At 48.0% G+C, this 12,980-nt stretch overlaps 1 protein-coding gene across 1 annotated transcript; it reads left to right on the top strand.

The window, feature by feature from the left end:
* Nucleotides 1-183: 183 nt before the first annotated feature.
* slc49a4 (solute carrier family 49 member 4) lies at nucleotides 184-12,867 on the top strand. Its single transcript, XM_068567053.1, has 6 exons — nucleotides 184-553; nucleotides 3,163-3,256; nucleotides 4,934-5,199; nucleotides 5,570-5,699; nucleotides 9,849-9,957; nucleotides 12,452-12,867. The coding sequence occupies exons 1-6, from the start codon at nucleotides 253-255 to the stop codon at nucleotides 12,521-12,523; spliced, it is 972 nt and encodes a 323-aa protein (XP_068423154.1). The 5' UTR covers nucleotides 184-252; the 3' UTR covers nucleotides 12,524-12,867.
* The last annotated feature ends 113 nt before the right edge of the window (nucleotides 12,868-12,980 follow it).

Consider the following 12,980-nt stretch of genomic DNA (forward strand, 5'->3'; position numbering starts at 1 on the left):
TCACGTGACACGCTCAGTTCCCTCCGTTCTGTTCGCGCATGCGCAGAACAAGCCGCTACAACAAAATCGTGTCGTCTCGTTCTGCGCATGCCCGAACGAAACGGAAGTAAACAAACGTCACATGACACCCACCAGACGCGCAGTTCACCGCTGTTCCGTTCGCGCCTGCGCAAAACGAACCTCTGAGCCGCCACCACAACAACAGAAGCTATTTGGTATCGCCTGCCCCGGACCTTTACCTGACGGGCTTCAATGGGCGCCGCGGGTTCGAGCTCCGTGGCCGAGCGCGAGCCGCTGCTCGTGCCGTCGCTCGCGGGCAGCGACGCGCCGCCGCCGGCGCGCAGCCTCGTGTCCGGCCGCCGCTGGCTGGTGCTCGGCCTGTTCTCGCTGCTGGGCTTCATGCAGGGCGCCGTGTGGAACTTCTGGGGGCCCATCCAGGGCTCCGCCGAGCGGGCGTTCGGCTTCAGCAGCTCGGACATCGCGCTGCTGGTGCTGTGGGGGCCCGTGGGCTTCCTGCCCTGGATGCTGTTCATGTGGCTCATGGACAAGAGAGGTAGCGGCTTGTTGTTGTTGTTGTTGTTGTTGTCGTCGTTGTTGTTGTTGTTGTTGTTGTTGTTGTTGTTGTTGTTGTTGTTGTTGTTGTTGTTGTCGTCGTCGTCTGCAGCTGCTTTGGTTATTGCCGTCTGGTACACGGTGTCCTACCAGAGCAGCACGTAGTGGTGTCACAACTGTACGACTATAAGATTGATACAGTTAGATAATAAAGTAATATGTGGTATTAATAACATAACTACAACAAGGAATGTCATACAATATAGTAATGTATGATATAAACAACAATAAGATACTCATATAATAGTATACTAAATGATATCAACAACAACAATAAGAGTCGTATTATATGACTATCATATTGTTGTTGTTTATATCACATACTACTATATAATAGTCGTATGTGAGGAATGTCAACAGTCTCAGTCTTTAGTTCATTCACTCAGCAGTCTGCTTGTTCTTCAGATTAAAGGTTCTCAGTGTTCTGAGTATCTTCATGTGTAACTCTTTAAAGCTGCTGTTGGCTGGAAAGTTCAAACATGTTTAATATTTAACTATAGTAAAGTAGGTGTGTGTGTGTGTGTGTGTGTGTGTGTGTGTGTGTGTGTGTGTGTTTATGTATTCATATTTTTCAAAATCCTGTTTGCTGTTAACATGCAGGATTAGAGCAAAAGTTATTATTTTAATTGTTATCTGTTGTCACATTGTTTTGGTCTTAAAACAATAGCAACACGTGACCATCACAACTGAATGAAAAGATGTTGAGTTCTAAAAGTATGAAAAGCATAAAGCTTTTCATACTGAAGCGACGTCAGAGCGTCCTCAGAGAGTTTGTGCACCATGTGACCCCAGAGAGCTGACTCAGGGTCAACCTCAAGCGCCTGGAGCACTGAGCTGAAACCAGACCTACACGTTGCACAACGGGTCTTGTGAGGGATTCAGATGCTAATGCTGCTGCTGATGCTAATGCTGATGCTGATGCTAATGCTGATGCTCACCCTCTGACCCACAAGACACCCAGTGGGGGAAGCTTTTAGTTTTTCAAGATTAGAAAAGAAGCTGTAAAAACAAACGTTATGGTCCAATCGTCAACTTTACGACTGTCCTTGAACACATCGTGTGTGACGAACGCTGCCAAAATATTATATTCTAGGAGAATAAAGCGTTTACTTTCAGCAGATTGTGTTAAAACCATTAAACTCTGAGCTCCTCAGTGAAACTATGATGTCATCAATGATTCATCAACAGTCATGTGACCACAAACCAGCGAAACTGAACTTTAGGAAGTGAACTCAGAGGAGAGAGGAAGCTGGACCCAGTCCAGTAAAAACCTGTAGAGACTCAAAGATGTTCTCATAACACGAGAAAATGTGCTGATGGTTTTCATTATTTTCCATTTTTTGTAAAGTAGATAATCAATGACTTGCTTTTTTAAATATTTTGTTCTTCTGCACCAAAGACGACTTCTAGTTGTAGTTCTAGTCCTAGCTCTGGTCTTAGTTCTGGTTCTGGTTCTGGTGGTTCTGTTAGAGGAGCAGAGCTTTATACTAAAGAGAGAACTGGTCTCACCTGTAAAGTAAACGCTCTGAGGCGGAAGGCTCGTGAAGGTAAAGTGTGTACGCTTGTTTAAGATAAAGCCTATGACACACACACACACACACACACACACACACACACACACACACACACACACACACACACACACACACACACACACACACACTCGTCACGCCTCCTGACTCCAGAACACTGTGTTCACATTCTGACACAATAAAAAACAAAGTCTGCTCCTTTTTATCTGAATATGTTCTGGATTCTTTCCTCTGAGAATAAACTCAAACAAAAGGTGTCGACATTTTATAAAGCAAACAAATAAGACTTTAATAAGTTAAAAGAACATAGAAATAGCTGGGCGTGGTGATAATCCTGAATATCCTCTCGAGTGGCTCTCGTGAAAAGATTGTCCGTGTTAGCTTCAGCTAGCGCGTTGTTTTGGAGGCTTTTGTTTTAGTTTGGTTGAACTGGTTTATATCGACAGGCGAATCTATTTTTTTGTTCACCCTCATTGGAATCAATGAGGTCAAAGAGCAGCAGCACAAACTGCTTCCCCTGAACGCGTCACGCTGCTGCGGGACGCGTTCAGAGAGGAGCGGCCACGCGCCGTTATCCTGATGACGCTTACGAGGGAATTATATGGCCAGTAAACAACCGGGTTGCACAACGACATGCAGATTACGGAGCGCTACAACAACAACAACAACAACAACAAACTAAATCACAAGCGGAGGACAAATTATTTTTACATTTTAAAGGCTGAACATAAAGAAACAACATGTGAATCCAGAATGAAACAGTCTTTAGAGTTTAGACCATGTTTAGACCATCTGCCATGTGGCTCCTCCCCCTCACCTGTCTGCCATGTGGCTCCTCCCCCTCACCTGTCTGCCATGTGGCTCCTCCCCCTCACCTGTCTGCCATGTGGCTCCTCCCCCTCACCTGCCTGTCATGTGGCTCCTCCCCCTCACCTGTCTGCCATGTGGCTCCTCCCCCTCACCTGTCTGCCATGTGGCTCCTCCCCCTCACCTGTCTGCCATGTGGCTCCTCCCCCAGGTCTGCGGGCGGCCCTCCTGCTCTCGGCGTTCTTCATGCTTCTGGGTTCGGCTGTGAGGAGCGTCCCTCTGGCAGAGCAGCCGCTCAGGAGATGGTGAGACTTCTTCACTTCTACACCTTTATTGACACCTTCACATTTTACAGGAGTCATGAGTAAAAACATGACGTCCATGTTTACTGTTGCCGGGTTACGATGACACACGGCGTCGTTCAGGCCTGGAGTCCTGTACACACACACACACACACACATATATATATATATATATATATATATATATATATATATATATATATATATATATATATATATCTATATATATAGATATATAGATATATATATATATCTATCTATATATATATATATATATATATATATCTATATATATATATAGATATATATATATATATATATATATATATGTGTGTGTTTATGTACATATATTTAGATATATGTATGAATAAATATAAACACATCTTCAGGTGAGACAGTCGACCTTTCACGACCTTCATCTCCTCAGACGAGCCGTGCTGACACGAATCACGCGGAGAACGTTATGTGTGACGCGATGAGGTCACCGCTGTCGCTCTGCACTCGTAAACTGAACACACACACACACACACACACACACACACACACACACACACACACACACACACACGCGTGCAACGCCTGGCACTGCCAGCAGATGTCGCTCTCTGCTTTACTTTGCCATGTGTCTTTCTCTTTGTGTGTGTGTGTGTGTGTGTGTGTGTGTGTGTGTCTGTGTGTGTGTGTGTGTTGCGTGAGGATCAAGCTCCGCTCAGACGTTCCTTCCTTTTTCTCCTCGTGATCTTTTAGTTTAGAGTTTCTAGGATTCTTCGTAACAAATCTCCCTCAAAGCATCAAAATCACACCATTAAAAAAACTGCATTCAGGTTTGTCCTCCCTCCTCATCTCCTCCCCTTGTCTCCTCCTGTCCTCCTTCCTCATCTCCTCCCCTTGTCTCCTCCTGTCCTCCCTCCTCATCTCCTCCCCTTGTCTCCTCCTGTCCTCCTTCCTCATCTCCTCCCCTTGTCTCCTCCTGTCCTCCCTCCTCATCTCCTCCCCTTGTCTCCTCCTGTCCTCCTTCCTCATCTCCTCCCCTTGTCTCCTCCTGTCCTCCCTCCTCATCTCCTCCCCTTGTCTCCTCCTGTCCTCCCTCCTTGTCTCCTCATCGGTTCTTTTCATCTTAACGAGCTGAGGAGATTTCAAGAGCCACGAACTGAACTCATTACGGAGAATAAAGATCACCAGCTGTCACTCACTCCTCTTCCTCACCGTGTCCTCTTCCTCACCGTGTCCTCTTCCTCACTGTGTCCTCTTCCTCACCGTGTCCTCTTCCTCACCGTGTCCTCTTCCTCACCGTGTCCTCTTCCTCACTGTGTCCTCTTCCTCACCGTGTCCTCTTCCTCACTGTGTCCTCTTCCTCACCGTGTCCTCTTCCTCACCGTGTCCTCTTCCTCACCGTGTCCTCTTCCTCACCGTGTCCTCTTCCTCACTGTGTCCTCTTCCTCACAGTGTCCTCTTCCTCACCGTGTCCTCTTGTCCTCTTCCTCACCGTGTCCTCTTCCTCACCGTGTCCTCTTCCTCACCGTGTCCTCTTCCTCACCGTGTCCTCTTCCTCACCGTGTCCTCTTCCTCACCGTGTCCTCTTCCTCACTGTGTCTTCTCTCAATATTATTTTAAACATATGTTTTCTCTGCCGACGTCGTCTGACCACCTCTCCTCCTCTTCCTCCTCTTCCTCCTGCAGGATGATCCACGGCGGTCACTTCCTGAACGGGCTGGCGGGCCCTACCATCATGAGCGCCGGCCCCTTCCTGTCCACCACGTGGTTCGCCCCGGACCAGCGCGCCACCGCCACGGCCGTGGCCTCGCTCTTCTGCTACCTGGGCGGCGCCGCCTCCTTCCTGGTCGGGCCCCTGGTGGTGCCGGCCCCCAACCGCACCTGGACCGGGCCCGCAGCGCCGGTTACCGACGGCGCCATCCGAGACCGGATCCAGCTGGTCATGTATGCAGGTAGGAGGGCCGGGGGGTCGATGCCGCAGCTTCCTGCTGCATGGAGGAAGGAAAGACTCTGCTGGTGATCATAACCGCCTCACTGCTCTGTCTCTCTGTGTCTCTGTCTCTTTGTGTCTTTGTCTCTCTGTCTCTCTGTCTCTCTGTGTCTCTGTCTCTCTGTCTCTTTGTGTCTCTGTCTCTTTGTCTCTTTGTGTCTCTCTGTCTCTTTGTGTCTCTCCGTCTCTTTGTGTCTCTGTCTCTCTGTGTCTCTGTCTATCTGTCTCTTTGTGTCTGTCTGTCTCTTTGTCTGTCTGTCTATCTGTCTCTCTGTGTCTTTGTCTCTCTGTGTCTTTGTCTCTCTGTCTCTCTGTCTCTTTGTCTCTTACAGAGTTGTCTGTGATCGTGGTTCTCTTCGTGGCGGTGCTTCTTTATTTCCCGTCTCGCCCGTCGATGCCTCCCAGTGTAGCCGCCGCCAGCCAGCGCCTCAGTTACAGGAGCAGCATCTGCAGACTCCTCAGGTGAGACCACACACACACACACACACACACACACACACACACACACACACACACACACACACACAGTCGGTGTGTGTGGTTCTTGTGGTTCTTGCGGCTCTTGCTGTGGTTCTTGTGGTTCTTGCTGTGGTTCTTGTGGTTCTTGCTGTGGTTCTTGTAGTTCTTGTGGTTCTTGCTGTGGTTCTAGTGGTTCTTGCTGTGGTTCTTGTAGTTCTTGTGGTTCTTGCCGTGGTTCTTGTGGTTCTTGCTGTGGTTCTTGTAGTTGTTGTGGTTCTTGCCGTGGTTCTTGTGGTTCTTGCTGTGGTTCTTGTAGTTGTTGTGGTTCTTGCTGTGGTTCTTGTGGTTCTTGCGGCTCTTGCTGTGGTTCTAGTGGTTCTTGCTGTGGTTCTTGTAGTTCTTGTGGTTCTTGCTGTGGTTCTAGTGGTTCTTGCTGTGGTTCTAGTGGTTCTTGCTGTGGTTCTTGTAGTTCTTGTGGTTCTTGCCGTGGTTCTTGAGTGTTTCCTGCAGCAGTGCAGGTTCTCCTGCTTGTCGATGCGTAACGCGCTGCTCGTCTGGGAAGTTGAAGTGACAGTGACGCGGCGCCGCAGAATGATGTGGAATCTCAATGAAGGGTTCTGCCACTCACCATCTGCTGAGCTTTGTTATCAAAGAACCTCCCTGCAGATTAATTACTGCGCTGTGATGTTCTGGCTGCTGCTGCGTGTGAACCCAGCGGGTCGGACGTCAGCCCGTCCAACACCAGAACTCTGGATTTAAATCATTTTCATGCTCATCGTTATCTCTTCCACATCTTCCACCGTCACTGTTTTGTTCCATTGTGTTAAACAGATAAAGTTTAATGAAATCTTAGAGGAACAATCTGTCAGATTCAGGGCCATTCATTGGTAGAAATATAATATTCATATCAATGTTTCCATTAGTGCATTACAGTTTTTTGGATTTAGTGATGATGAAGTATTGATATCAGAGCAGCTCCTCGTTGGAATAACATACAACTGTGTGATTAAAAAGAAGAGCTGAAAGAAACAGATTGAATCTCACTGCAGCATCACTCACAGAGTTCTTTGGCCGGCTTGTGGAGGAATGAAGCCCATGGCCAGGGATTAAAGGGGGGGGGAGGGGGGGGGGGGGTGGCCTCGGCCTGCTGGCTGCACGCCGCCCCCTGCAGGAGGAAATAGCTTCACTGCCCTCAGGCCGCCGACCAGCACAGAGGGGCTTAACGGGCTGTTAGGAGCACACACACACACACACACACACACACACACACACACACACACACACACACACACACACACACTCAGAGCTGAACTAGGTCATCCAGCGGAGAGGGGCTCTGTGACGGGCGGCCTTCCAGAGGCCGGGCTGCGTCTCGGTCCGGCCGCGGCGAGCTGAGCCATCCTCGTGTCCTGAAACGAGCCGGACGAGTTGTGTCGACGCCTCAGAAGAAAAGGAACGCAGCGCCTCGTGAGCAGGATACACGCACCAAGCGTTCTGCTTCCATGGCTCAGGAGGGCCTGAAGGACACACACATCCTCATGAGAACCTCTCTACGTCCATGAAGCTGATTGGTCGATACCTGCTCTGCCCGTCAAGGTGAGGCCGAGCCGGTGGATTGGACCTGATCAGACCCCGATGGACCTGATCCCGTCTCCTCCACAGCTCCGGTCTCGCAAGCACCCTGGATGTCTGCACGGGGTGTAAAGTCCTCGCTGCGTTTGTCTCTCAGGGGGAACACTAAGCCCCGCCCCCTCCACTCGTCTCGCTCCATTCAGCTCCAACGTGCTCGTCCTGATGCATCCATCTCCAGCCGGGTCTGCCAAGGACAAATGGCACTTAGCTGATGACGCTGCCAGCTTTTGAGACTTCTTGGGAAGTATTTCATCACCAGGAGGAAAGATAAAATGAAGAAGGAGAGGTCTTCCTCGATGGGGAGCGTCTGCCCGCTCACATTTGGTCGTCTCAATAAGCTCCCGGACCAGAAGAGGGTCCATGAATATTGATTTCCTGCAGTTATGGCAAGGTTAATGACCAGGGAGCAGAGAGGCAGCTCCATCACGCCTTCTGTCCCCGTAGAGCCGCTCACCCAGACTGCTGTCACACACAACTCTGTGTGTGTGTGTGTGTGTGTGTGTGTGTGTGTGTGTGTGTGTGTGTGTGTGTGTGTGTGAGTGAGTGATGCAGCTCAGGACGCATCGAGCGGAACGGGAATAAACACAAAGACAAATGTATGAATCCGCTGCTCGCTCCGCCACACGCCCGCCGGCTTTAATCACGCTGTGTGTGTGTGTGTGTGTGTGTGTGTGTGTGTGTGTGTTTGTGTGTGTGAGAGAGAGATATTATGTACTGTTTTCAACTAATAATCTGAAATAGTACTGAAGATTATTTAATAAGGATGAAGTCATCATGTTTGCATGCTTAGCAATAGCATGGTAGTTATCAATGCTAAGCTAAGCTAACTAAATAATTAATTGATTTTTTTCTGCAACTTGGCGATCCAGGTGTGGCTCAAGCAGAGCAACACGACGCTCACTCCACCCGCCAGCTCGTTTTGAGCCGCTCAGCCACTCAGTGGCTCAGTGTCATGATGTCATGATGTCATGACGTTGTGATGTCATGACATCATCACGTCATGACGTCACGACCGAGCCGCACGAGGCCGCGTTCACAGCCCGTTACTGCAGAGGAACACACATCTACGTCAGCTTCCTGTGATTAATGCGTCAAAAGCTTTTAAAGCTCTTGTGCACTTTGTCACTTCATTAAGTCATTAAAAGAGTGTGACGGCAATAAAGCTAAATCACGAGGCGCCTCCGTCCCGTCATAACTCATGACAGGCGCTCGATTTGCAGTCTAATAATGCTGATAATCTGTTTATTCTCTGTGAGCTGTGTGACACCAAAACACCATAAATCCACTCGCCGGAGGTATTAAAGTGCTGCGTGAGCTCCATTAGCTCCATTAGCTCCATTAGCTCCTTTAGCTCCTTTAGCTCCTTTAGCTCCTTTAGCTCCTGGAGCTGCAGAATGACGGACGCCCGGAGCGTCCAATCAAAAGGCTTCCTGAGTGTTTCACTTCCTGCTCGCTCCTCTGGTTTGTTGGTGAAACCAGAACTGAACGCCTCGGCTCGGAGCACGGTGCATACTACACTGTACTATGATGTACTACACTGTACTATGATGTACTACACTGTACTATGATGTACTATAATGTACTATGATGTACTACACTGTACTATGATGTACTACACTGTACTATGATGTACTATAATGTACTATGATGTACTATAATGTACTATGATGTACTACACTGTACTATGATGTACTACACTGTACTATGATGTACTATAATGTACTATGATGTACTACACTGTACTATGATGTACTACACTGTACTATGATGTACTATAATGTACTATGATGTACTATAATGTACTATGATGTACTACACTGTACTATGATGTACTATAATGTACTATGATGTAGTACACTGTACTATGATGTACTACACTGTACTATGATGTACTATAATGTACTATGATGTACTACACTGTACTATGATGTACTACACTGTACTATGATGTACTATAATGTACTATGATGTACTATAATGTACTATGATGTACTACACTGTACTATGATGTACTACACTGTACTATATGGTACTATGATGTACTACACTGTACTATATGGTGCTATGATGTACTATACTGTACTATAATGTAAGAGACGGTCCTGTATTATAATTTACTGTATTTAATATACTGTACTATACTGTCATATACTGTACTGTATTATAATATAATGCACTATATGATAATGTACTGTACTGTATTATAATGTACTGTATGATAATGTATTGTAAAGTACTGTACTGTATGATAATGCACTATATGATAATGTACTGTATGATAATGTACTGTATGATAATGCACTATATGATAATGTACTGTATGATAATGTACTGTATGATAATGTACTGTATGATAATGTACTGTATGATAATGTACTGTATGATAATGCACTGTGTTCCAGAGACAGGGTCGGGTTGAGCTGCACGTTAGATGAGTCATGAGCGTTGTCTGGTCTGTTTTCAGGAACATGAATAAGTAAATAAAGTAAACAAACGTTCCATTTCTCTCTGTCTCCATAGCAACCTGCGCTTCCTGATGCTGGCGCTGGCCTACGCCGTCCCCTCTGGGGTCATCGGGGGCTTCGGGGGTGTCCTGGACCTGGTCCTCTCACCAGCTAAAGTCAGCCAGGTGGGCTGCAAGCACACTCACACACACACACACACACACACATACACACACTCACCAAACACACGAAACACACACACACTCACACACACACACACACTCACACTCACACACCAAACACTCACACACCAAACACACACACACCAAACACACACACACTCACCAAGCGGGATAACGAGTCACAGCGTGCAGCATTAGCATGGTGAGTTGCAGGCTAGGTCGCTAACGAGCTAGCTCTGCAGCCTCAGACTGCTTTTGTTTCTCTATGCTCTTCTTTCATCCCGTGAGTGAAGGGGTGAGAAAGTGAAGGGGTGAGGGAGTGAAGGAGTAAGGGAGTGAGGAGTGAAGGAGTGAGGAGCGAAGGAGTGAGGAGTGAAGGAGAGCGCTGCGTTGAAGGAGATCCTCTTTGTGCAGAAGTTAGAGCTTAAAATAAACAGACAAACTAACCCGCGCGCTGCAGGAGAGCCGGCGCCGGCTTGCTGCTCCTCAGGCCGAGCCGAACAGAGGGCGAGCGGTGCGTCTGCACGCTGTCCTGGCTTCAGTCGGATCCACAAACAGCACAGAACAAGTCGCTGAGTGGATCCTCGTGCACACAAGTGTCTAAATATAAACATGAAGGTTGTCGCTCCGGCTCTAAACTCCTGAGAACAAACCATGCTGCTCTCCTTTCAATCTCCACGGAAGATGTTCCACTCGTCTCCTTCAAGGAGCCCCGGGTCCAGGTTCTGCACATCCAACGACAAAAACACAATTTCACCCTTTCTATTAATGTCCCCGTGCTTCCTGTTCACTGTCCTGCTCCATCGTTCTGCTGGTGGGAAGTCTACCTGCAGCTGTAACACATGAAGCATAGACTTCTATACAACCACAGGAGTCGCCCCCTGGTGGTCAGGAGAGAGAATGCAGCTTTAACACATGAAGCATAGACTTCTATACAACCACAGGAGTCGCCCCCTGGTGGTCAGGAGAGAGAATGCAGCTCTAACACATGAAGCATAGACTTCTATACAACCACAGGAGTCGCCCCCTGGTGGTCAGGAGAGAGAATGCAGCTTTAACACATGAAGCATAGACTTCTATACAACCACAGGAGTCGCCCCCTGGTGGTCAGGAGAGAGAATGCAGCTCTAACACATGAAGCATAGACTTCTATACAACCACAGGAGTCGCCCCCTGGTGGTCAGGAGAGAGAATGCAGCTTTAACACATGAAGCATAGACTTCTATACAACCACAGGAGTCGCCCCCTGGTGGTCAGGAGAGAGAATGCAGCTTTAACACATGAAGCATAGACTTCTATACAACCACAGGAGTCGCCCCCTGGTGGTCAGGAGAGAGAATGCAGCTTTAACACACGAAGCATAGACTTCTATACAACCAGAGGAGTCGCCCCCTGGTGGTCAGGAGAGAGAATGCAGCTTTAACACACGAAGCATAGACTTCTATACAACCAGAGGAGTCGCCCCCTGGTGGTCAGGAGAGAGAATGCAGCTTTAACACATGAATCTTTGGCTAAAGTCCAAAGCTAAAGCGCTCTCTTCTCTTTACTTCAGTCTCAGGTTTGCACAACCTTCTTCTTCCAGCGTGATCACAAAGCCGCTCTGGCTGGCTGCAGGTAGACGGTCGTGCTGTGTGGGATAACAGGTGAGAGGAGGAAGCAATTGATTGGCTTAGAAGGCTTGCAGCAGGAAGTCATTAGCAGGAACAAACATGTAAACATGTCAGGAGCCTTTTACAGCTCATCTGCAGCTTATTGACACAAAGCAGCGACACGTCGCCTTCTACGGACCTCTGAGGAGCCAAAGAACACGGCGGCTAATTAGCTCGCTACACCGACCTGTGTGTGTGTGTGTGTGTGTGTGTGTGTGTATTAGATGTGCATCCCCTCACTTTATCGTTCACTTTTCTTCATCAGAGGCTTTGATGACGTTCAATGCACAAAGCATCAGGTCCTCTTTTGATCCTGCTCCCTTCTTCTTCTTCTTCTTCTTCTTCTTCTTCTTCTTCTTCTTCTACCTCCTCTTCTTTTTCTTCCTCCTCTTCCTCTCCCTCTCCCATCTGGATGCTTCACGCTGATGCTTCTGTGTGTTTGTCCTTCTGAAGTTAAGGCTGACTGTAAATAAAGGACGACAACAATCACAGTGATTGACAGCGGCTGACGTTACTAGCTCTCCTCCTGTTGGTTCTCTGTTAGCGGTGCTGCTAACGTTACTAGCTCTCCTCTTGTTGATGCTCTGTTAGCGGTGCTACTAACGTTACTAGCTCTCCTCTTGTTGATGCTCTGTTAGCGGTGCTGCTAACGTTACTAGCTCTCCTCCTGTTGGTTCTCTGTTAGCGGTGCTGCTAACGTTACTAGCTCTCCTCTTGTTGATGCTCTGTTAGCGGTGCTGCTAACATTACTAGCTCTCCTCCTGTTGGTTCTCTGTTAGCGGTGCTGCTCACTACTCTCTTCCTCTCTTCCTCCCTCTCACCACCACCTGTTCTTCTTTGACTTGCAGGTGGACGCCGGTTGGATCGGTTTCTGGGCGACTGTTGGTGGATGTGTGTTTGGCGTGGCGATGGCCAGGTAAGCTCCGTGCACCTGGACGAGTCAAAGCTCTGCTGCAGTCGTCAGTTCTTATAAAGGCAGCTACCATCTAACAGCGGGGTGAGAAGTTTTAAACACATATTTGCACCTTTTTAATAGAGTTTGCATAGTTAAAGTAGAAAGAAGGAAAACAGTCTGTAAGTTTAACAGTTGGCACGATGACAGAAAGCTGGAGGAACGTGACACAAAGACGGCTGTGAACAAAGTGCACTTTAATTTTTAAGAGCATGGAAATAATCAATCTGTTGTTCGGCTCGCTCACAAACAAGATTATAATCCAGAGGTTTCCTCACTGGAACCTCCAGTCTGCTCACTGTCCTCTGCACCGCTTCATAGGATTAATAACTAATGAGAGAGGCTTTGAAGGTTGAGGAGGGAAGGATCTCTCTCCCTCTCTCCCTCTCCCTCTTTCTCTCCCTCTCTCTCTCTTTCTCTCTCTC

The sequence above is a fragment of the Clinocottus analis genome, unplaced genomic scaffold, assembly GCF_023055335.1.
Source record: "Clinocottus analis isolate CAN_PGR_092001 unplaced genomic scaffold, fCliAna1.0.p SCAF_75, whole genome shotgun sequence".
NCBI classification, from domain to species: Eukaryota; Metazoa; Chordata; class Actinopteri; order Perciformes; family Cottidae; genus Clinocottus; species Clinocottus analis.